Source organism: Sinocyclocheilus grahami, unplaced genomic scaffold (genome assembly GCF_001515645.1).
Source record: "Sinocyclocheilus grahami isolate Dianchi unplaced genomic scaffold, SAMN03320097.WGS_v1.1 scaffold622.1, whole genome shotgun sequence".
Lineage (NCBI taxonomy): Eukaryota > Metazoa > Chordata > Actinopteri > Cypriniformes > Cyprinidae > Sinocyclocheilus > Sinocyclocheilus grahami.
Window position 1 is genome coordinate 479,426 of NW_015505801.1, and position 24,489 is coordinate 503,914.

Consider the following 24,489-nt stretch of genomic DNA (forward strand, 5'->3'; position numbering starts at 1 on the left):
CGAAAAAAAGTATTGACCCAACCCCCCCCCCCCCCTGTTACAGCACCATCAAAAGGCCAAACTACATGATTTTTTCCTGTGACCTCAGATTTAGCCTAATATTTCATTCCGTTCAAAAGTGTTTTAGTAAAAGTTGCCCCACTTCCTTTGAAAGTTTTGGCATCCTTTCGTGAACGTGAGTTGAAAATTCAATTGATATTCACTTTCCAGAGAATCTTTCTGCACTGGTTTGGTTTTGAAGTGGCGAAGAACATAGGACTAGTTCGCAAAAGTAGGTTTTGCAAAAAATCCAGAATGTTGGACAAATGTTCAGGACTGAAATGAAATTGAACATTTTCTTTGATCAGAGCCATTGTCTTGAGCCAACAGGTAATTTCAAGTTTAATAATGTTCTTCTTGTCACTACAGCAATGTATTTTAGTGAAATGATCAGACCAGGCTTAAATTAATGAGCAGAATAATCTATCACTTTCTTTCTTTTTCAGTCTAGTGTCCTTGTTTCCCTCTCTCAGGTCTTGTGCTCTGTCACAGAAGTTTGCTGTGTGTGAAAGTGTCCTCTGGGAGAGTGTTTGCGGTCACACTGGTCTCTGCTGACTCATGTGCTGTAATTGCTGACTCTCTATCCAGCATTAAAAAAACACCAGATCACAAAAACCTGAGTCAAATGAAAAACTGAGAACAGAAATGAGCAAAAATTGCATAGTTTTCAGGGGTGGGCGATGAAATGTGCAGATGCAGTTTCTATGTGAGATATGTGCGCCTTCTTTTCAGTTGAAAGCTCAGCAAGCATCTGATTAGGAAAAAATATGATTTGTCAATTGTCATTTCCACCACAATAAATAATTTTGCCCCTAACAAAACTTTTGCCAAAAGTTAGTATACTTAATTACAAAGGCAACAACATTGTCAGTGAAGAACATGCCTAAAATAAGATGAGTGATGAGTAAAAGAATAAAAATCAAGATCAGTCCAGCATTTACAATTAAGCAGCAGGTTGCCAATTTATGCCTAAAGTGTGAAAATATTATTTGAAAAATGACCAGATATTATTTTGCACATTTCGCATACTTAAAATGCTAGCTATAAATGTGTGAAACTACATGGCATATTTTGTTTAATTTGCTTACTTGTTTTAATTTGTCTATATTAAAAAGATCAATAATATTTTTATGATTATTTGAATGCCTGGGTCTGGGAAAAGGGTAAAACAAAAGTTTGGGGTCAGTAAGATTTTTTTATTTTTTAAATTTTTTTTTAAAGAAATTAATACTTTAATTTAGTAAGGATGCATTAAATTGATTAAAAGTGACAGTACACACATTTATATGTTGCAAACTAAATGCTAAATATATTAATTATGCTGTTCTTTTTTATTCCTCATAGAATACTGAAAAAACAATGTATCACGGTTTCGCAAAAATACTAAGCAGCACAACTATTTTCAGCATTTAGAATAATAAGAAAACAGTTATTTCAAATTGTAATAATATTTCATAATATTAGTGTTTTTACTGTCTTTTGGTAGTGTAAAACATAAAAGGCATGTTGAAAATCATCAAATATTTGTTGGAAAAGGTTTCCAAGGCACTCTTGTGACTCTTTGATGCAACAAAACTTCAAAGCTTGAAATCCCTTGGACATAACAGTGCCTGTAGTTGAAGAAACACCTGTAAAGCTAAGTGAGAACAACTTTGCCAGTTCGTCTCTGCTGGGTCAAATGTGAGATGTTGGCTCCTGTGCAGAAGTTCAGGATGGCAGTGTAATTGGCACCCGCTGACGAGTGTCTTTGAACATTTGTTGGCCAGTTCACTGTATCTTCACACACACCCAAACATGCTTTCCTCTGGAGCTTTTAATCAAAAACACTAAAGCAGGAACACGATACAGAGCCTGCATGTTGTTGTTTTTTAACTTAATGTGAAAATCTCTCTGACCTTTTTTGTTCCTGTCACATTCATAGCAGCAGATGTCTTTGTGCTGTTGTTGTTCTTGTCATGTCAGTAATTTTATTTAATGTAGTTTCCACATCATGACAGATTTCACTTACAAAAAAAAAAGCAGTAAAGTGTTTTTGAACACTGCATGCTATCTTTGAAGTGCCCTGGATTTTGTTATGGAAATATCATGGTATGTGAAGTGTTAATAATGGTGTATATAAAATACCATCCAATAATGTATATAAATTATTATTGGATCCAATCAATATTGGATGGTATGTTATATAAATATTTACACTTCACATACCATGATATTTCCATATAAATATATGTGTTATGGTATACCATCCAATACTGTCATTTAAATATTTGTTGGAAAAGGTTTCCAAGGCACTCTTGTGACTCTTTGATGCAACAAAACTTCAAAGCTTGAAATCCCTTGGACATAACCGTGCCTGTAGTTGAAGAAACACCTGTAAAGCTAAGTGAGAACAACTTTGCCAGTTCGTCTCTGCTGGGTCAAATGTGAGATGTTGGCTCCTGTGCAGAAGTTCAGGATGGCAGTGTAATTGGCACCCGCTGACGAGTGTCTTTGAACATTTGTTGGCCAGTTCACTGTATCTTCACACACACCCAAACATGCTTTCCTCTGGAGCTTTTAATCAAAAACACTAAAGCAGGAACACGATACAGAGCCTGCATGTTGTTGTTTTTAACTTAATGTGAAAAACCTTTTTTGTTCCTGTCACATTCATAACAGCAGATGTCTTTGTGCTGTTGTTGTTCTTGTCGTGTCAGTAATTTTATTTAATGTAGTTTCCACATCATGACAGATTTCACTTACAAAAAAGAAGTAGTAAAGTGTTTTTTGAACACTGCATGCTATCTTTGAAGTGCCCTGGATTTTTTTATGGAAATATCATGGTATGTGAAGTGTTAATAATGGTGTATATAAAATACCATCCAATAATGTATATAAATTATTATTGGATCCAATCAATATTGGATGGTATGTTATATACATATTTACACTTCACATACCATGATATTTCCATATAAATATATGTGTTATGGTATACCATCCAATACTGTCATTAGGTACCACCACAGTAGTTTTTAATATATCAATCTGCACCGCGACAGTAGTTTTTGCCAGGATTATAGTGTGGAAGCTTTTTTTTTTTTCATGACGTTTTCAACATCATGACTGAAAAATATTATCCTAATTTTTTTGGACATACTATGACATTCCTTGAATATATGACCATGATATATTTTGAAATAAATTGGATTTCATGTAAATCTCATAGTATATGAATATTGCTGTTGTATGAATATAGGCTAGTGTTATTTTTTTTTTTTTTTTTTTAAGAGAAACCAAAGGATTCTTTTCAGTCTCTCAGGCTTGGTACAAAGGCACGACTCGTTTGATGTTCTGTCTGCAGATGGGACAGATGGGCTGCGGCAAGGCCTGATAGCAGCGGAAACAGCAGCACACGTGTCCGCAGTCCAGCAGCACGCAGCCTCGTGGGTTACTCAGGCATATCACGCACGCATTCTCCGATACGTCCATGCCGTTCTCCTCCTCTCCTCGCTCTCCTGCACCCATCATTTCAAACTCCCTCCTCATGTTCTCCTGCTCCCATCGCAGCTTCAATTGACGGTAGTACCTGCGTCCCGCCCACATCAGCACGGCCACACCTGCCAATGCGCAAATGCACGCCAGCACCCTCCACACCTCTGCCTGCCCTTCCTGCTCCAGCCGCAGGGTTTCAAAATCATCTGTGCTCAGGAAGTACTCTGAGCCGTCGGTGGGTGGGCGGATTTTTGGGAGGCGGTCCGTGTCCAGGATGAGCTCGCCCACTGCGGTCAAAGAAGCACCCACTTTCAGCATCTCCTCTGTTTCCAGTTGACCTTTGGGCTTCTCTCCACTCAGGTATTGACCGATCAGGTCCGTGAAGCCATAACTGGCCTGGTGGAACTTCTCATGGACGATTTCCATTTTGGGACCCGTGGCCTCCAGGGGACAGAGCACACGCACAAACGCCTTGTTCACACCCAGCAGGTTAAAGGGCACAGCATTCACACGCTGGTGAAGCACACGCTCGCTGTCTGTCCTGAAAGATGTGAAAGAGAATCGTGTGGTTTAGAAATGCCATGTTAGACTGACATATATACAATCCCGTTTGGAGTGTTATATATTTTTTATGTTTAAAAAAAAAAAAAGTGAATTATGCTCACCAAGGCTCCATTTATTTGATCCAAAATACAGTAAAACAGAAATATTGTGAAATATTATTACAATCTAAAATAACTGCTTTCTATGTTAATGTATTTTAAAGTGTAATTTATTCCTGTGATGCAAAGCTACATTTTCAGCATTCATTACTCCAGTCTTCAGTGTCACATGATCCTTTAGAAATCATTCTAATCTGCAGATTTAATGATCAAGAAACGTTTCTTATTAATGTTGACAACAGTTGTGCTAATTAATATTTTTGTACAAACAGTGACACTTTTTTCAGGATTCTTTGATCTGTCCTGAAAGATGTGAAAGAGAATCGTGTGGTTTAGAAATGCCATGTTAGACTGACATATATACAATCCCGTTTGGAGTGTTATATATTTTTTATGTTTAAAAAAAAAAAAGTGAATTATGCTCACCAAGGCTCCATTTATTTGATCCAAAATACAGTAAAACAGAAATATTGTGAAATATTATTACAATCTAAAATAACTGCTTTCTATGTTAATGTATTTTAAAGTGTAATTTATTCCTGTGATGCAAAGCTACATTTTCAGCATTCATTACTCCAGTCTTCAGTGTCACATGATCCTTTAGAAATCATTCTAATCTGCAGATTTAATGATCAAGAAACGTTTCTTATTAATGTTGACAACAGTTGTGCTAATTAATATTTTTGTACAAACAGTGACACTTTTTTCAGGATTCTTTGACGAATAGAAAGTTCAAAAGAGCAGCATTTATTTGAAATAGAAATGTTTTGTAACATTATAAACGTCTTTACTGCCACTTTTGATTAGTTTAATGCATGCTTGCTGAATAAAAGTATTAATTTCTTTCTAAAAAAGATAAAATCTTACTGTCACCAAATGTTTGAATGATAATGTATATTAATATTAGCGAAGACCAGGACTAACCAAGTGCGTGCTAAACTGTTCCACACAAGTTTGTGTTCTCGGAGGACCAGTTTCTGGATGACACCAACACTGCCTTCCTGAAACTGACTCCTTAACGGTTCCCCAATGGACTGCACTGTACCTACAGAGACAGAAAGTGGGAACAAGTCAGTTGAAAGTGAAGGAGAGATTGAGTTATATTCTAAAGATCAGCTGAGACACTGTATAATGGAAAGTGAATGTTACCCTCGACGACCACATACTGCAGACATTTCCCTGGCGTGGCATTCAAAAGATCTGCTAACTTTTCATCCAGTGGCAAAACTGGAGCTTCCTAACATCAAAAACAAATTGGTTTCTTTTCAGAAAATTCTCCTACTCTTTCACTGCTACAAGTGTAGCGGACACTTTAAATCCAGAACAAATTCCAGGCACTAATTCCATACATCCAAGTTATATTTATATACATGCATATATACTGTCTAAATGGTCATTTTTGGAATGCTACTCACATTAAGCTTGTCCACAGTTTTGCATTTCTTCCTGTAGATGTAATAAAACAGACCAGAGAGAGCCACACTTGAACCCAAACACACCATCTCCAGTGTCCGGATGGGGAAATCCTCCATCTTCCACCTCACCCTCTTCCTCTTCCTCTTCTCTAGACTACTGAACACAGAATGAAATCATAATGAACAGGTGCAAGATTCAAGATGAATCAAGAGAACCTATGGTGATTTGATTCAGCATTGATTTTCCTTCATTTTTACTCCTGTCGTTCATTTAGCAGATGCTTTTAATTACATTAACACAGGTTAGTTTCTTTAAATAGTTCAAAAAACGTCCAATTTAAATAACTGATGTCATTTAGGGGTTCAGTTGACATTAAAGTTTGTGCCATTAACAACTAGATGTGTCAAATAGACAAACTTAGATGTTGGCTTGAGAGCCTGGTTTGAAAAAGTTTGAAAAGCTTGAAGGTCATATAGTTTAAAGGTGATTTTCTAGCTGATTACAGATAGATAGAAGCAAAAATTAAAGACAGAGAGAGATGTCAAAGCCTTGCAAGTCTTTGTTTACACTGGAATTGAACATTTCGATCATTTAAATCTATTGCACTTTGGGGTGTTTTGATTGTCGATTTAAGGGAAACCGACATAACACTACCAACACCACCGCAATGAAATATACATAACAATAACCATAGTTCACCAAACAAGGTAAATCATCTGTGGGCTGTCAAAATAACATGTGACCCATAAATTACCTTTAAAGACTTTAGCCTAATACTTCGACCACGGTTACACATGTGTGCTCAACAACAGAAATTAATATAGCGTGAATAAGAAGCAGAAATAACCTTTTACACTCACGATCCTCCTGAAAACTGCGATGTTGTTTAGGTCACGTGGCACGTCAATGCGCGAGGACCTCTTATAGGTAGCTATAAATTTTGCCTGACTTTGAATTTGGGGCCGTTGCATAAGACAGTTAACTTGTCTGACCAGCTAGCAGTTAGCCAATGAGTAATTAGTCGTTTTTTGGATTCAACTTAAACCAATCTACATTTTTATGTAACCAAAAAAAAACTTGTAAGACTTTTATGCAACTGGCCCTTTGTGATACAAAACGTTATGCAGCCAAACACAGTTTAACGTAAACTTTATATATATATTTGTTTAGCAGTTTAATTTAAAAATCGCCTAAAAATGCCGCTAAAACGTTTGTGATACAAAACGTTATGCAGCCAAACACAGTTTAACGTAAACTTTATATATATATATATATTTGTTTAGCAGTTTAATTTAAAAATCGCCTAAAAATGCCGCTAAAACCTTTTAAACAAACAGAATTTATAAATAAATTGAAATAAATATATAAGTAAAGAAACAAACAAATATATAAATAAATACTTACTAACAACATACTGTATATATTCACAATTGGGATGGTTTTTTTTTCAATGCCATTTTTTCCACTCTACGGACTTTTAATTTGGAACTCGGTGTTTCCGAATACACTTCACCGAAGGCGGCAAACATGGCAGGAGGAAAGAAGAAATCCTCGACTCTACCATCAAGAATTCCGAAAACACTTTCCTCCACATGGCAGGACAAACACATGGTGTTGTTCAAAGCAGAGTACACGTTCTTGGTCACGGCCGTCCTTTGGTTCCTGGAAATTGGGATTAACATATGGGTGATCCAAAGAGTTGCATGTAAGTGCAGTAGAAATCAATCACTGACATGATCCTTGGATGACTTGTAAATGAAAAAGTAATGAGTTACTTTACTACTTACTTGAAAAAAGTAATCTGATTACGTAACTCTCGTTACTTGTAACTCCATAAGAAACTTAAGAAACTCCATACTGCTTGATGTTCAAATAGGATAGCAGTGCATGCTGTTAATTCATTCATTCATTTCATATAGACTCAAATGTCCAACTCAACTTTGCCTTCCAAAATGGTAGTCTGGTTAAGTTGTGTATTTGCTCCGTCGGGACTCCTTAAAAGGAACACGCGCACACACTCAATGCTCACGTCACTGTCAGTCACGTGCACCATATAACCAAAATGACAACAAGACACTGAATAGCAGTATGGAGAGAGATGCCAGTTATAAGTGCCATCGTGATTCCTCTGTCTAATGATGTAAGTGTTGTGTTTGTAGATACAGAGATCGACTGGAAGGCGTATATGGATGAGGTGGAGGGAGTTATTAATGGCACATATGACTACACACAGCTGAAGGGCGACACGGGGCCGCTGGTGTAAGTGTCAACATAGAAAATGTGTGTAGTGTATTCCAGCTTTTAGATGGAATACCTCTTCCTGTATACCTCTGAGAATGGCATATTAAATGAAAATCTGGCCACTAATCATTTACTGGATTATATATACACTGTATGTGTGTTTCAGGTATCCAGCTGGTTTTGTGTATATATTCACTGGGCTGTATTATCTTACTGATCATGGACAGAATATTCGTTTGAGTCAGTACGTGTTTGCTGTGTTCTACCTCATCACCCTCCTGCTTGTGTTCCGCATTTACCATCGCACCAAAAAGGTAATGACCCCATATAATGCAAATCCATTATACATACTGTACATTCTGTTCAGTCAGTTTTTTTTTTACACCCAAGAATAGCCAGGATCTTTTTACAAACCACTGTTCAAAAGTTTTGGGTCTGTAAGAAAGGAGAGGAACATTGGATGCATTGACTTGTTTAAAAAAAAAAAAATACATATATATATATATATATATATATATATGTATATATATATATATTTATTTATATGAACTTTCTATTCATCAAAGTATCACGAAAAATTTATCACTGTTATATATTACGGTCATATATTAAGCAGCCCAACTGTTTTCAACATTAAAAAAAAATTTTTTTGAGCACCATATCACATGTAATAAAATGATTTCTGAAGGATCACGTGACACTGAATACTGGAGTAATAAATTCAGCTTTGTGTTGCAGAAATAAATTACATTACATTACATAGATTCAAATAAAAATATATTATTTAAATAGTAAAATTAGTTCATAATATTTCTGTTTTTACTGTATGTTTGATCTGCTTTTGCTTGGTGAGCATAAGAGACTTCTTTCAAAAATCTTACCAACCCCAAACTTTTGATTGCTGGTGTATAATTTATGTAAAACAGTGTACAGTATTTCTACAACATGTATTATTAATTCTATGACCTGTATATCCAACTTCAGCTAAACAACATTTTTCATGATTCTGAAAGTGTCTTATTAATAGTGCTTGTCTGTTTATTCTTCTCTAGGTTCCTCCATATGTGTTCTTCTTCATCTGCTGTGCTTCGTATCGAATTCACTCCATTTTCGTCTTGCGTCTCTTTAATGATCCGGTGGCCATGATGCTGTTATTCGGAGCCATCAATCTCTTCCTGGATGGCCGCTGGACTCTAGGATGTGCTCTCTACAGGCAAGTAGAAACAACATCTTCATTCTACATGGAGTGATAGATGAATGGTAAGAGAAACTGAGTATTTGAATTAAACAATTTACTATCAGCCATATAACTTTTTTTGACAGTATTTTGATGCCTGATTTCTTCCTCACTTTATAACATAAGAATAATTATCGTTTGATAAATGAATGGTCATTTCAGCAGTGTGTGTGTGCATTTAAAGTATATATTTGTCTGTGCTGTGGACAGTTTAGCTGTGTCTGTGAAGATGAATGTTCTGCTCTTCGCTCCTGGTCTCCTTTTCCTTCTGCTGTGTGAGTTCGGTCTATGGAAAACTTTACCTAAACTCACTCTCTGTGCTGTCATTCAGGTTAGACGCACATAATTAGACTCATTCACATATTTATTAAGTGATTCAACTGTCTTTTTGATGTTTTACACCAGCTTTTCATGTACAACTCTGTTTTTCTCTCTTTCAGCTGGTATTGGGACTGCCGTTCCTCTTGGTGAACCCTGTTGGGTATGTTAGCCAGGCCTTTGACCTGGGCAGGCAGTTTCTTTTTAAGTGGACGGTGAACTGGCGTTTTCTTCCTGAGGATGTGTTCTTGAGTCGATACTTCCACCTGGTTCTGCTTCTGGCTCACATTACCACGTTACTTCTGTTTGCGCTGAAGAGATGGAAGAGGTACAAAAATCAAATCCTACAATTAAACTTAGTTGGATTAGTGGCAGTATTTTACATGGTTGAGTCAAAAACCATTTAAAGGGCTTTTAATAGGACTTGCAGCTTCATTTGTTGAACAAAATATTATTATTACAAGTCCTAAGGCTTCTTGGTAAACTAAATATCCTACAGGTCTTTTTGTTCTACTGACATTTAAAAAATAGTGTTTATTACAGGTCTGGGAACAGTATTTGGTCTGTTCTAACAGATCCGTCTGAGAGAAAAGAGACTGTACACAAGCTCAATGCTGATCATATCCTTTTTATGGTTGTTTAAATCAAATATATGATGGATTGGATTCAGATCATTTTAAAGAAACCAGGCATTCCTGAACTTTGCACTATTAGTCCTAGGTGATATGATGAGAATGGTTCCTTAACCCAGATCATACAGACAGTTCTGGTTCTTTTCACTTCTAATTTCATTGGCATGTGCTTCAGTAGATCTCTGCATTATCAGTTTTATGTCTGGTACTTTCATACGCTGCCGTATCTGTTGTGGAGTGGAGGAGTCAAGAAACTTGCCCATCTGCTCAGGTAAAACACAGACACGTGGATTAACTGTTTTTTTTTCTCCTCATAAATTTCGTGTGTGTGTTTGTACATTTGAGTTAGTTTCATTTGTTGTGCAAAGTGACAGTATCACAACAACCAGAGCATATTTGTTGATTAATAATAAATAGCTATATGGAGCAGAATTTTGGAAAAATTAGATTTCACTGTGGGCACAGATACCATGTGATGTGGTAGAAACATTAGTTAATACATTAGGCAGTGCTTAATAATAAGGACTGCCTGATGGCCTTGAGTAAGCGCGAAAGAGGCTTAGGACAGTTGACGGAAATGTGCATTATCACTGAAGTTAATTGAATCATTTAAACATTCAAGTGATTTTAAAACTTTTGTTTGCAAGAAGAATTAGATTAAGGCTTAATAAAAAATGTTTTAATGTATATTTTTTTATTAGATTTTTTGTGCCCGGGACCGATGAAAATTGTGGCATTGAAAGTAAAAAAATATGAACCACTGGCTTAACTGAGCCAGTAGAAAAATTCTTAGAATTAAGTCCTGATTAGGAATCATGAATACAATTTTTTTTTTACAGCATTTATTAATCTAGGTTCATTTTTATTTATAAACACACTATTATTAAAGGGGTCATCCGATGCTACATGCACTTTTACAAGTTGTTCGAACTGAAATGTGTGTTGGCAGTGTGTGTACACAACCACCCTATAATGATAAAAATCCACCCAGTGTTTTTTTTTAATCTGCTAAAATCTTTACCCCTTTCTCAAATCGAGCCGATCTCAGATGCCCCTCCCACGATAGTTTGATTGACAGTAGCGTTTCAGCACAGACTGGACTGGTGTCTTACCTTAGACCCGCCCTGAGTGAGCTGTCATCAGTCCGCCATTGTTTCACCGCTGGAGCAGATGTAGACAAGAATGACTCCTAAGCGATTGAGGTCTTCTGTTGTTGGATGTAATAATGAACATAGCAGTAGTCATTTACTCCCGACATCCGAGCCGCTGAAGATGCAGTGGATTACGTTTTTTTCTGAAGGAAATGCGCATAATGCACATAAATGCATTTATGTTCGAGCGAATCATTCGTGATCCAGCTTCACCTGCAGAAGAAGTGAGTATAAGGTTTTTTTAATGAATCTTTGAAAATCGCCTTTCCTAATAATGTGCTAATTAGCAAGTTTCATGATGATTGCGGCTAAAGTAAACAGTCCCTCAGAGAGCGGCTCGGAAGAGAGGGGCGAGTTCAGCAGTGCTTATTAACATTTAAAGGAAAATGCTACAAAACGGCTTGCTCTGAAAAGAGCTGTTTTTGACAGGGTAAAAAAAAAAAAGGTGTTTTTTACACTACCATTGAGAAATTTCAACCAAACTATGTTACAGACTTTTCATTAAGACCCTAAAGAATCATATCAACTTGTGGAAAATGGGCATCGGATGACCCCTTTAATTGTTAATTCATCTTTGTTCATTACATTAAATGAATGTTAATTTATACAACTTAGAATGTAAAAATGCACTAGTATATGTAGAAATGAACACTTTTTATACAGTAGTTTTCATTGTTCGATCATGATATCTAATGCATTAACTAGTTAACAAAATCGTAGTTGATTAGTACAATGTATATATATACATACATATATATAAGCTCAATACCATAGAGCACCCCCCCCCCCCCCCCCCCCCATCCCAAATCATCCGTGTATCATTCGCTCTCTTTTAGGGTGTTGATTCTGGGTCTGATAGAACTGTCCTGGAACACGTATCCGTCCACTAACTACAGCTCTCTATCACTGCACGTCTGCCATCTCATCATCTTGCTCTGTTTGTGGCTCAACCCGACTCCAGCTCTTCTGTCTCAGAAGTCAGAGAACAAGGCTAAGCGCCACTGAGCCCTGGCCTGCCCAGGGCACTCGCTGTGTGGGATGATCCCTGTCCTCCAGCTCCTGTCTGCAAGCTCCTGTACCAGAGGGACACATAGGGGCGGCCAGGGACCTGTGCCCTGAGTCTGATGCTGAAACGGTATCGGGGGGTTTTGTTAATGGAGGTAGTGTGATGTTACTATTTGGGGGTTTCAGAGAGTTTACAATGCTTCTCAGGTTTCTTAAGGACTAATGTGATGCTCAGTCTGGGATGTCGGAGTGTGAAATGTGAATGGATCTGTATTGGAAGGACATTTATAAAAGTTACAAATTTCTATGCAGCTTATCAACACAGTTGACCTTTGAGACCTTGAGGATCTCTTCTTGTTGGCCAATGGACTCATTCAGGACAGTTTATTTGAACAAGATGTTATATATAACAGAATATCTCTGCATTTCAACATTAAGCTCATTCATAATTATTCAGGGGTTTGTTTTCGTTTAAATGGGTAGTCAAAAATGAAAATTGTGTCATCATTTACTCACCCTCATGTCGTTCCAAACCTGTATGACTTACTTCTGTGGAACATGAAGGTATTTTAAAGAACTTGTATGTACCATTGTATGGGGGGAAAACACATACAGGTTCGGAACAACATTATGGTGAGTAAATGATTACTGAATTTTCATTTTTGGGTGAACTATCCCTTTAATAGTTGATTTTTTTTTCAGACATGCACAATTGTCTATATGCTCAACAAGATCATATAGTTACATTCATAGGGCACAAAGGAACAGCATAGATCTGCTTTTCCATTTCATTTTAGTTTAAGGCAAAGGCAACCATGAACCTCTAGTAGTTCCTGTGTTTGTTTTCTATCTTTGGTCTCTTTTTTTTTTGTTCTCTACATTTTCTTTTTTCCTTTTCTAGCATGAAGAGCGAAAGATTCAATGCTGAAATGCTTCATATTTAGAGTGTGATTTTTATTTTTCTGTGATAAAGAATAAATGATTGTTCTTATTAATCTTATGATCTGCTTGCTGTTGGATTTTTTTAATTTTTCTTTTTGCATGACATGGATTTGCTTAATCCAAGGTGTAGTCGATAATCATAATACAATTGTTGTTCATGATTTTATTCCATTTCCAAGGCTTTTGACAGCCTCACAGCTACGAATGTCTGGGCAAAACCAGGTTGAAGGTACAGTGAACGATTAAAGCCCTTACTGTTTGAAACAACAGTATCTTAAAACCTGAGGAAGCATAATTTGGAATCATTCAGAGCATTTTATTGTATAGATTTGTAAGTGATTGAAAATAAAAAGTCATAATTTCATAACAATTATAGTTACCATAGTTATGATTCTTCTTATGATCGAACATGAAAAATATAGCCTCAAGTTTTGCAGATTGTTTTTGTGGTGTTACTTGAAAACTCTTGCTTTTAAGCAAACTCCAAAAATCCTAAATCTCTCAAGGAGGCCAAAAGCAAGCAGTCACTGCCAAACACACAATTCAGTTGCTGTCAAAAAACAAAACACAAATGATCCTACAAAAATAAAATGTACCAATGTTATTCAGACTGTTTATATGGTTAACAGCACTTAAACTGAGCAATAATGACAGAATCAGTCAGTGCAAAAAAAAAAAGGTGGTTTGAAATATAGTGCAGTTTAGTCTAAAACTTGACTAAAGCAAGAAATAGATTAATCAAATTCAAGCAGCTGTTGTACACTACCGTTCAAAAGATCAGTAAGATTCTTAAAATGTTTTTAAAAGAAGTCATTTATGCTCACCAAGGCTGCATTTATTTGATCTTAAATACATTATTGTGAAATATTATTATAATTTAAAATAAATGTTTTCTATTTTAATATATTTAAAATAATTTATTCCTGTGATTACAAAGCTGAATTTTCAGCATCATTACTCCAGTCTTCAGTGTCACATGATCCTTCAGAAATCATTCTAAAATGCTCATTCTAATTGAATGTGTCCTTGCTGAATAATAATAATAATAATTTTTTTAAAAACTCTTGCTGACCCCAAACCTTTGAACGGTAGCTTAAGTTAAGGCAAGAATGTGTAATTTTGGCCTGCTATAAATGTTGGTGATTGTTTTCATTTTGCTATTGCTAAGATAAAGTGTTGTCAGATCTGCAGTGAACTGCATTCTACTTAGACTGAGGCCCAAAGATTAAGGCAAAGCTTGTACAGTATTATGGTCTGGGCATGAGAAAAACTTGAACACAACTCAGAATCCTTTATCTCCAGTCCTTTTTAAAGGACATCTTAGATTAATTCTATTCTGCTATAAAGTTGAATTGTGAGTGTAGCCAACAGGGTCAATTAAAGACCAAAAATCCTGTTGGCAGTTTCTCACATGTTATTGGGGTTGTAGCAGAGCACGTTCAGTTTGATGTTTTCATCCCAGTGACGCAACAGCAGGAAAAGCTGCCTGGCCGCTGCCCTCAACCCTGCCAGGGTAACACCCTCTGGCAGTGACTGGCACTTGAGCCAGAAATCTGCCTTGGCAGCCACCAGTTCCCACTCCACAAAAAACCCAGCGCAACGGTGCTCCAACCAGGCTAGAGCCACTGCCGTGGCCCAGCTTGAGCTCCCTACGTTCATCTGCGCCAGTTCCTCTCCGTGAGGTTCTGCAGGATCCAGCGGAGGACCTTCACATGTGTCAGTCTCGGAGCCCCGCCCACTGTCAGTCTGCGGGATTGCACCTACCAATTTCTGAGAGCCTTCCTCCACGGTGTTGGACCATGAGTCTTGCATATGTCTCGCTGATGTGGCAGGTGGTGAGGTACAACGGAAAGGGGGGCTCAGACTGCTGCGGTGGCTCAGGTATGGGGATGCTCTTTTCAGGCGGTCCAGAGGGATCTGGATGCACTCGGAGTACGATTCAGACAGAAGAAACGCACCTGATGCCAACTGTAGGCGGACCTGTGGGGACACGAAAACTGAAGTAGGTAACACTGACTTTACGCTGTGATTAATTTTGTAAATCAATATGTAATTACACCAACCAATGGCAAGTAGTTAGGCGTGTCCGTCTCTAGGTGTCTGTCAGTCTCTGCAGAAAGACAGTGAGGTTTGAGAGGAGCTTGTTTTCCATTATTGCCCTTTAGTCTGCCCAGATTGAACCTGGAGAACACAGAAATTCAGTGTGATCGTACAATAAAGTATAAATCATTACAAAGTGTGATACTTCTGCAGGTCAATGCTGACTTGGACCCGAAGAAACTCTCCACAGGGCGCTGAGAGCGAGAAGACGCCGCTGATGGACTGATGCTCCCTCCTGTGCCTGAAAGACAACTTCATTATTACACCCATAATTCACCACTCATTTAATAAGGTATAAACAATCCTAAAGGTGCGGTCACACTTACTATTGATATAAATGCAAAAACATTCCCCATGAAGATTTTGCTGGTGTTTAAGTTGGTCATGCAAATTTGCACTGACCAAAAGAAAGCTGCTTGGTTTAAAAGTGACTCCATGCTTCATGCAATGCTACACTATTGACTCGACCTTTCTGTTTGAGAAATTTCACCGAAATGTGACCGCAGCTTAATGCATTCTTTCTGTCTCCAATACTTACTGCTGTCCCAGGATGTCATGCTACAAGGGGATGTAGGTGTGTCATCTCTGTCTGGGTCCAAGAAAACAGAACAGAAATTCAGAGTTGCGCTGAACAGAATGCAGTTTTACAGCCTCATAGTTTTCATGGATGTCCTTGAATCAGTATTTTAAGAGGGTTTCCTTTTCAGGTATCTGTATTTGAGTTGCTTGTTGGAAGTGCTTGTTGAGCCTCAGACTGTTTATGGACTGTTTACTGCATATTGCGGGAAAAAAATGTCGAGTTGGCTGAAATTGTGAGTTCCAATCTGATTGACTGATCTGGCCAGTAAGGATGCAAGGGGTTTTATCAGTGTGATGGGCAACACAGTCATGTTTACAGGGCTACAGGGCTGCTACAAAGAGCACTTTTGAGCTGAAAATCTGGAGATTCATGACATTAAACCTTTGAAAGGTATTCAAGAGCTTTGTCTGAGGCAAATAAATTATATAATCTTGTAAACACTGGTTTATTTTGAGCTGTATTTATCCTAATTTAGGCCCAATTTGTGATTACAGATAGACTTCCGTTCACAAGTCTCTTATGCTCACCAAGACTGCATTTATTTGATCAAAAATACAGTAAAAAAAAGTAGTCATATGAAATATTAATATTAAAAATAACTTTTCTATATTAATATAGAAATATATTTTTAAGCGTAATTTAGTCCTGTCATGGCAAAGTATTTTCTGCATCATTACTCCAGTCTTCAGTGTCACATGATCCTTCAGAAATCATTCTAATATTCTGAAATATTTATTATCGTCAAAGTTGAAAACAGTCATACTGATTCATATTTTTGTGGAAACCGTGCTACATTTTTAAAAGATTCTTTGATGAATAGAAAGTTCAAAAGAATGGCATTTATTTGAAATAGAAATGTTTTGTAACATTATAAATGTCTACACTGTCACTTTTGGTCAATTTAATTAATCCTTGCTGAACATAAGTATTCATTTGTTTAAAAAATATATATATATTTATGACCCCAAACTTCTGAATGGTAGTGTATGTTACTTAAAATGTACTATATGTGGGTGTGCATATATAACTTTTAAGGTACCTGTCGAGGTGTGTGTATCTTCTGTTTCTTCACTGGCTCTGCTGGAGGGACGGCGTCCGAATCCCACAGAGCACAACTTCTGTCTTCTGCTGCCAGAGTGAGAACTGTGTCCTGTCCTAAACCGCACACCTAACACACACACACACAGGAGAATTTCATTCCCCCCATGTAGTTTAGCATGTTTTGTCTCACTTTTTGTGAGACTGTGTGGATTGTCTGTGCTACAGTATATGTGTGTACCTGTGTGTCGTATGCGAGTACTCTGAGGTTGATTTCTGGCATTGGTGTCTGTGGTGGTGAAGCTTGTATACATGCAGACGATTCCACAACTTTTGCTGGTCTGGATCGCTTTCATTCTGTACCGCTTGGACGGACCTACACACCCAAACAACAGGAGAAAAAAACATGGATGGAGCAGCCTGTTTATAACTTGAATTCAAATTCAAATATTTTGTTTTTAACTGTTATTCCTATCAGACCTCTTTCAACTTCAATATCTGTTTCTTTCTCCGCCATGTTTTCAAAGTCTCTGATGACAGATCGTGCGGTCAGCTGGTGGATAATCTCATCCCAGGACTCAGTGCTGGTTTGCAGGGTTGCTGAGTTCTCCGTGTCCCACAGAATAGACAGATCCACACGGACCTCCCAGGATACGGCCCTTCCTCCCAGCATGCCATGGATGACTGATCGACACTGGTCCCCTGAAGCCTGGAACTCGCCTGGGGGAGCGGCTGAAAATAGGCATTCTGGATCGGTGAAGTTGTCCCAGTCTAGTGGGGAAGCAGCGAACAGAAGACCATCTGGATAGAGAGTGGTAGGTAAAAAGACAAGGATGATTTAATATTTGGACCGAGTTTAATATGCATCTGTGTGTATTTATGTTGATGCATAAACTATAAGATTGTTTTCCCTCACTGGAGTCTGTCAGGCTCCATGTCAGACGGGATACACCTCCCCGTGAAGTGCTGTGGGTGTCTGTGTCACTCTCCTCCAGTCGGCTCCCTACAGCCTGCTCAAATGAGACCTTCTCTAGCGCCCTCCTCAGCCGGTGCATGTCCAGGTCACCCTGTGGAGATGAGAAACTTCGGCCAGCCAAAGCAGAGCGAGCTAGTGCCTTCTGCCTGTGACAAGATTCATCTAAGAGCTTGCCAGCCTACAGAAACAAACATAGACTACCAGTTAGGATTATAGTTTTGATTTTTTTTTCTATTTTATGGTAAGACTGTTCTGTCAGTTTAGCTTTTACTTATTTAAAGGAATTGTTCACTCAAAAATGGAAATTTGCAGGAGATTTACTCATCCTTAGGACATCCAAGATGCAGATGAGTTTGTTTCTTTATCGGAAGAGATTTGGAGAAATTTAGCAACTTGGAGAAAGCAATATTATGGAGAGAGGACTCATATTTTAGCCACAAGCATTGGTTTGAAGTTAAAAACATCTTAATGATGGATTTGTTTATTACAAACACACAGCTTTTTACTTCAGATATGTTAATTGATGGACTGAAGTTGTGTGGATTACTTGTGGATTATTGTGATGTTTTTATCAGTTGTTTGAACTCTCATTCTGACGGCACCCATTCACTGCAGAGGATCCATTGGTGAGCAAGAGATGTAATGCTAAATTTCTCTAAATCTGTTCCAATGAAGAAACAAATTCATATACATCTTGGATGGCCTGAAGGTGAAAAGAGGACTTTGGACCACTGAGCAACAGTCCAGTTCTTTTTCTCCACAGCCCAGGTAAGACGATTCTGACGTTGTCTCTAGTTCAGGAGTGGCTTGACACGAGGAATGCGACATTTGTAGCCCATGTCTAGGATTCGTCTGTGCGTAGTGGCTCTTGATGCGCTGACGCCAGCCTCAGTCCACTCCTTGTGAAGCTCCCCCAAATTCTTGAATGGATTTTGCCTGACAATCCTCTCAAGGCTGCGGTTATCCCTTTTGCTGGTGCACCTTTTCCTACCACACTTTTTCCTTCCACTCAACTTTCTATGAATATGATTGGATACAGCACTCTGAACAACCAGCTTCTTTAGCAATTCACTTTTGTGGCTTACCCACCTTGTGGAGGGTGTCAATGACTGTCTTCTGGACATCTGTCAAGTCAGCAGTCTTCCCCATAATTGTGTAGCCTACTGACCCAGACTGAGAGACCATTTAAAGGCTCAGGAAACCTTTGCAGGTGTTTTGAGGTAATTAGCTGATTAGGGTGTGACACCATGACTTTCCAATATTGAACTTCTTCACAATGTTCTGATTTTCTGGGACATTGAATTTTGGGTTTTCATTGTCTGTAGGCCATAATCATCGGGATTTCGGGAAGTAGGGACTTGGGGTATTTCACTCTATGTGTGATGAATCTGTGTGGTATGTGGGTTTTACATTCTGAGGTGAGTGACGGGGGATGTTGACCTTTTTCATGATGTTCTGATTTTTTGAGATGTACCAGTATATATACACCTTGCTACGTGTACTGCGTTAGGCTAACCGAGACTTGTCATTTGCACTTATATATTGTTGCTCTTTTGTTAGTTTTGACTGCTTTTATTGTCCTCATTTGTAAGTCGCTTTGGATAAAAGCGTCTGCTAAATGACTAAATGTAAATGTAAATCTGTTCCAATGAAGGAACAAATTCATATACATCTTGGATGGCCTGAGGGTGAGTACGTTTTCTGCTAATTTAAATTTTGGGGTGAAATATTCCTTTAAATTGGTAACACTTTATAAAAAGGTCTTATTTGTTAACATTAGTTAATTCATGACATGAACTAGCAATGAGCAATATTATAATTTTTTTTTACAGCATTTGTTTATTTTTTATAGCATTATTTATATTTGTTAATGCTTGTTAATACAAACAATACAATTGTTCATTGTTAATGTTAACAAATTCTTAAATATATCACTATATGTTGAACTTAACATTTAGTAAGAAAAGGTCTTATTTGTTAACATTAGTTAATTCATGACATGAACTAGCAATGAGCAATATTATTATTATTTTTTTACAGCATTTGTTTATTTTTTATAGCATTATTTATATTTGTTAATGCTTGTTAATACAAACAATACAATTGTTCATTGTTAATGTTAACAAATTCTTAAATTCTTAATTATGTAGAAGTATTGTTCATTGTTAGTTCAAGTTAACTAATATTAACAAATGAGACCTTATTGTAAAGTGTTAACTTTAAATTGTAAATATTAGCATCCTAATTTATTGATTTAATTGAATTTCATGTTTAGTAAAAGTGGTTTACAAAATTTGGAACCTTTACAAAATATTAAATATGAAATTTGAAACTTTTCCACTATTGCAAGTCATTTAGGATAAAAGCATCTGCTAAATGCATAAATGTCAAAAATGTGGACCCACCTGATAGAATTTATGTACCTTATCAGCAAAGATTTTTTTTTTTTTTTTGGAAGTAATGTTCCAAGAGAACCGGTCTACATGTTTTTTTTTCTCAAAAAAACTTTGCGATGTGCATTTCAGGAATACTTAGTCAGTACTCGTGAATTTTCAAGTTAACAGCAACAGTAATTTGAAAAATGTTTAAATATTAAATCCTAAATAGTCAGAATACTTTTTGTCCAGTATACACTGCAAAAATGCACAATAACAATTTGCAGTTGTTACTTGAAGGACCTGCTTTTAATGCATGACTAATTCTGCTTTAAATCTGCCTTTTTCCATTTTATTTGTAAAGTAATTTTCCTTTGCAGGCTATTTTAGATTACTGGTACTATACATGTTAAATGATGTTAAACTTTCTTTATGTGTAGGGAATTCTTAAATATAAATGTCATCGGCTGCTGTCACCTTCCCTGATGCAGAATCGGTGTCTCCTGTAGAGGTGGCATTCTGAGCCCACGGAGATTCCCAGCGCGAGAGGCCTCTACCCTGTGTGGGCTCCATTATCTCCAAGCCATGTGGCAGAGAACCCATGCCCAGCACAGTGCTCTCCGCTTGGGGAGAATCAGATGAGAAGGCCTTTTCACTGCTCAGAGAACAGCGTGTCAACACGTACTGATCCTGAACATACGAATCCTGTTGAATACGCAGGCGCACATCGCTGGTGCTGTAGTCAGTGTCGCCACCTGCAGATCACGTAATGTATGTTTGAAATGGCTACTACAATTAAGATTGAAAATTTTTGAACGGGGTCATTTATATAAATTCAGATATTATTTTGTCTTGTAGAGTATATATAAACATCTGTTATGTGAAATAGCTTATTCAAGGCAGTACTCATCAACGTTGTTCAAATATCTTTTTTTATGTTCCACAGATAAGAAGAAATGCATACAGGTTTCTTTTTTAGGTGGACTATCCCTTAAAGTATGCAAAATGTAGGCTGATCACAAATTTTTAATGCGTAGAATAGACCTACTACTACTTTTACAACCTGATCACATTAAGTAGTATCCCGCAATGCAATGTACTGACATCTTAAATAGATTGTATAGTCTTACCAAGGCTGACGGCATTATCGGTGGCATGTGCACAGGAGAACTCCGACGAGATTTCTCGTGAAATTTCCCGCAACGCTTCCTCAAAGTCTCCCTCCACCCCGCACTCTCTTACAGCATCTCTCTCTCGCTCATCCGGGGGAACCAGAGGCTGAAGAAGCTCAGAAGTGGAGGAAGAGAGCTCAAAAACCGACCCCGCTGAACCATGTGGATGGCTTCTGTATGGACGAGGCTTCACCTGCTTTTGAGCAAGTGTACAGACACAAACTAAGACTTTATACAACTGTATGCATCTCATTTATTTTAACAATTCTTCATTTAGCATATATTGAACAAGAGAAACTAGTCTCTCACCTCACTTTTCTGGGCTCCGATTCCAGACATGTTATATAGAGTGCAGTAGCCAATCAGGCAGTTGCCAGGGTAGAGCGGAGGAATTTCATTGGGTGAGAGAAGGGCCTCCACATTGTCTGGCACATACCAGTCAATCCGTACATCCGTCAACACAGGTTCCAGAGCTTTCTTTAGACATTTAATTAACTAGAGAATAATCGAAACATTGATTACTGATAACAGATTTCCACAGACAAATAACAAGGTACTACCATGTTTTTGGACATGGTCCCGCAGTATATGTACCATGGTAGTTCCATGTTATTTTCAGAAGTATCTTGGAGTTAAATATAAATACCATAGTACCAAGAATTTCAGTACCATGGTATATTTCAAAGTATCATAGTTTTACCATGTAATGCCATTTATCATTCACAAAGTTTTGCACATCTTGCAAGTTAGTTTAATAAATATTTTAGCAAGTTTTATATTGGTGTCAGCGACCAATAAAAAAATTTTCCCCCAAAAATAAAAGCTCTACAATTTAACTATTGAAACAAAAGAAATTAAGACAGTCATAAATATTAGTATTGTAATTTTACTGTTGTTAATAAAAGTAAAAGTAGTATTATTATTATTATTAATACCACTACTGCTGAATACATTTTTGCTGTACAATAGTACTATAAAATAGTATATATATATATTTACTTATTTTTACTTTATTATTATTACGGTATTACTAAATAGTAATAGTAGTCTTTATTGATTTGTTTAATTTTTGTATTATAAATAATACAATAAAAATATTATTTACAATAATAATAATAATTATTATTATTATTAAATACTTAATACTTGCTTGTTATTTTACAGTACAATTTCAATATTCATATATTTATTTGATTACATTTTTTATTTTTTAGTCATGTAGAGAGGGGAAAAACTTTTTCCTTCTTTATTTGCCCTTAGCTAACAACATGCCTGATAATATAATGTATTCTACTTGCTTAACAATAACAAACAAATCTTTTTTTAATTCAAAAGCACATTTTAAACAGCTTTGTGTTTTAAACCGAGTTGATAATAGCGGTTCTGTCTCTGTCCCTTTAGAGGGCATAATGAACTCTCGCACCTTTGGCTGAAGCCTTTCTTCCTCACTGAGAAACACTGTACTGCCTCCCGTAACCTTGGCAACGCCCTGCAGTAGCCTCCGACAGGCCTGAGGACCAAGTCCCAGACCGAAACATCTGGAACAACACCAAGAATATGTCAAAACACAGGTATTTCGATGCAAATGCACTGGGTCTTTGTATATAGTACATTTGCATGATATAAAGACAGTGGATTATATAGGCGTAAGTATGGTTTCATGTCTGTAAGAACATTTCAAGAAACATTTCTCATGACTCCAGACATGTATGCGATGGATTGCCAATGTGAGAGAAAAGAGAATATGTTTAGTATTCCCCTGACAATAATCTGGACCATTTCACTAATTAAATGTCTGAAGAGAAACAGAAGCCAGGTGACACACACACACATACACAAGCTGTTTGGAATTCAGGTCTGCTCTGTCTGAGTCGAAGGCTTTTAAATGTCTTGACTGAGTATCAATAACGAGCCTGTGTTCCAGTACAGTGAAAGCTATGTGCGTGTGTGTGTTTGCTGAAGAGCATTTCTCTCTAAATATAAGCCAGCTTATTATGGGAGAGGACACTTTGTGCTGTGTAATGTAAAGCACAGTACGATGAAATAATTTTTCTCAACCTCAGCTTTATTTTTGTTTACTGGAATTGTACAATGTCATGTGCAGTATTCCTTTTAAGGTGGAATACTAAATAAATACTAAACAATTAAGGTGGAACAGATGTCAGCGTGGATAAATCATAAAAGACCGCAGCAAATACAAGTATGATTGGAATTTGGATTACTGCGGTTTCCCATCTGACTGGCTGAGTTTCATTTAGATACTTTATGGAGGCATGGGGTGTTTCCATGGTAATGCCTAAGACAAAATTGATGTTGAAGTGCTCTAAGTGTTTAGCCGGTGACAAAAGTGTTTGCTAGAGTAAAAAGTGTTGCGCTTCTTTTAATGGGTGTTTGCTGTGAAGTGAAAGGTGTTTAGCTTGTTTTTAAAGCTGGATGCCGATATGTGCTTGCTGACTCTATAGACAGTAAAGCTAAGCATCCCCCCCCCCTTCTCTTTTATTTTTTATTTACATATTTTTATACATATATATTATGCTGTTCTAATTGAATTTTATTGCCAGGTATTTTATTTCACTGTGTTATTATATGTAATTAGCTGAGGTTTGGTTAATTGGGGTAATAATATTGCAAAATCTCAAATTGTGGCAAATGGATTTGTTATCTGTGCACTTGTTATTCCGTGTAGAAAGATGCAATGAAGTTAGAGTAAAGAAAAAAGGTGTTTGCTGATGTAAAATGTGTTTAGCTAGTTTGTAGAGTTGTAGTGCAGTTTGCTGGAGTGAATGTGTTATGCTGGTTTTTGGGTGCTGGTCTGACTGATATTTGGGACCTGGTTTTAAAACTGGTTTTTGGGGTGTTTATTTAGCCCCTAAGTGGATATTTAGCCATTTTTTAAAGCTAATTCTAAAAGTGTTTGCTGATCTAAAATCTTAATATGTTGCTAAAATTATATAAAAAATAAACTCTCAATATACTATTAAACTGTTATGAATTTTTTTTACTTGAAATCTGAAAATATAAAATAAAAGCTAATTCTAAATATTAATAAATACTATAATAATATATCATAAAAGTTATGATTGTCGTGAAAGACTATCTGTTCAGATTATTTTATATTAGGTTTTACCTGG

At 37.0% G+C, this 24,489-nt stretch overlaps 3 protein-coding genes and 1 long non-coding RNA gene across 6 annotated transcripts in view; 1 reads left to right on the plus strand and 3 right to left on the minus strand.

Annotated features, from left to right (window-relative positions):
- Positions 1-3,297: 3,297 nt before the first annotated feature.
- mul2 (mitochondrial E3 ubiquitin protein ligase 2) lies at positions 3,298-6,524 on the minus strand. 3 transcript variants are annotated; one of them, XM_016241457.1, is made up of 5 exons: positions 6,439-6,524; positions 5,591-5,747; positions 5,325-5,412; positions 5,100-5,220; positions 3,298-4,054 (listed from the first exon to the last, which is right to left on the minus strand). In XM_016241457.1, exons 2-5 carry the CDS (start codon positions 5,705-5,707, stop codon positions 3,337-3,339), a joined length of 1,044 nt encoding a protein of 347 aa, XP_016096943.1. In that variant the 5' UTR covers positions 5,708-5,747; positions 6,439-6,524; the 3' UTR covers positions 3,298-3,336. The 3 variants fall into 3 exon arrangements, with proteins under 3 accessions (XP_016096943.1, XP_016096944.1, XP_016096945.1); XM_016241458.1 differs by having other exon boundaries at positions 5,591-5,744; positions 6,439-6,522; XM_016241459.1 differs by lacking the exon at positions 6,439-6,524 and adding an exon at positions 6,346-6,360 and having other exon boundaries at positions 5,591-5,744.
- Positions 6,525-7,092: 568 nt separating this feature from the next.
- On the plus strand, positions 7,093-12,791 carry alg3 (ALG3 alpha-1,3- mannosyltransferase). Its single transcript, XM_016241456.1, has 9 exons — positions 7,093-7,296; positions 7,751-7,850; positions 7,999-8,146; positions 8,885-9,045; positions 9,280-9,400; positions 9,510-9,715; positions 9,931-10,007; positions 10,146-10,290; positions 12,007-12,791. The coding sequence occupies exons 1-9, from the start codon at positions 7,119-7,121 to the stop codon at positions 12,173-12,175; spliced, it is 1,305 nt and encodes a 434-aa protein (XP_016096942.1). The 5' UTR covers positions 7,093-7,118; the 3' UTR covers positions 12,176-12,791.
- Positions 12,792-15,761: 2,970 nt separating this feature from the next.
- LOC107557863 (uncharacterized) lies at positions 15,762-17,135 on the minus strand. The gene is made up of 3 exons (XR_001605434.1): positions 17,077-17,135; positions 16,837-16,965; positions 15,762-15,806 (listed from the first exon to the last, which is right to left on the minus strand). It is a non-coding gene; the product is annotated as an uncharacterized lncRNA (long non-coding RNA).
- A 124-nt stretch (positions 17,136-17,259) lies between these two features.
- The window catches only part of vwa5b2 (von Willebrand factor A domain containing 5B2), a 37,552-nt gene continuing 30,322 nt past the window's right edge, over positions 17,260-24,489 (minus strand). Inside the window, exons 10-15 of the mRNA XM_016241420.1 lie at positions 22,782-22,896; positions 21,668-21,853; positions 21,317-21,551; positions 20,664-20,941; positions 17,752-17,989; positions 17,260-17,636 (exon numbers count right to left, since the gene is read on the minus strand). Of these exons, the coding sequence (XP_016096906.1) occupies positions 17,260-17,636; positions 17,752-17,989; positions 20,664-20,941; positions 21,317-21,551; positions 21,668-21,853; positions 22,782-22,896 (1,429 nt within the window). The remainder of the gene's footprint in view (positions 17,637-17,751; positions 17,990-20,663; positions 20,942-21,316; positions 21,552-21,667; positions 21,854-22,781; positions 22,897-24,489) is intronic.

Bases quoted from the DNA above. Each gene is read 5' to 3' on its own strand.
- mul2 (XM_016241457.1), bottom strand. From the start codon at position 5,707: ATGGAGGATTTCCCCATCCGGACACTGGAGATGGTGTGTTTGGGTTCA. The intron at 5,413-5,590 runs GTGAGTAGCATT...TTTTGATGTTAG, and splicing joins AAACTGTGGACAAGCTTAAT to GAAGCTCCAGTTTTGCCACT. The intron at 4,055-5,099 runs GTTAGTCCTGGT...CACATCTTTCAG, and splicing joins AACAGTTTAGCACGCACTTG to GACAGACAGCGAGCGTGTGC.
- alg3 (XM_016241456.1), top strand. From the start codon at position 7,119: ATGGCAGGAGGAAAGAAGAAATCCTCGACTCTACCATCAAGAATTCCG. The intron at 9,046-9,279 runs GCAAGTAGAAAC...TGCTGTGGACAG, and splicing joins CTAGGATGTGCTCTCTACAG to TTTAGCTGTGTCTGTGAAGA. The intron at 10,291-12,006 runs GTAAAACACAGA...GCTCTCTTTTAG, and splicing joins AAACTTGCCCATCTGCTCAG to GGTGTTGATTCTGGGTCTGA.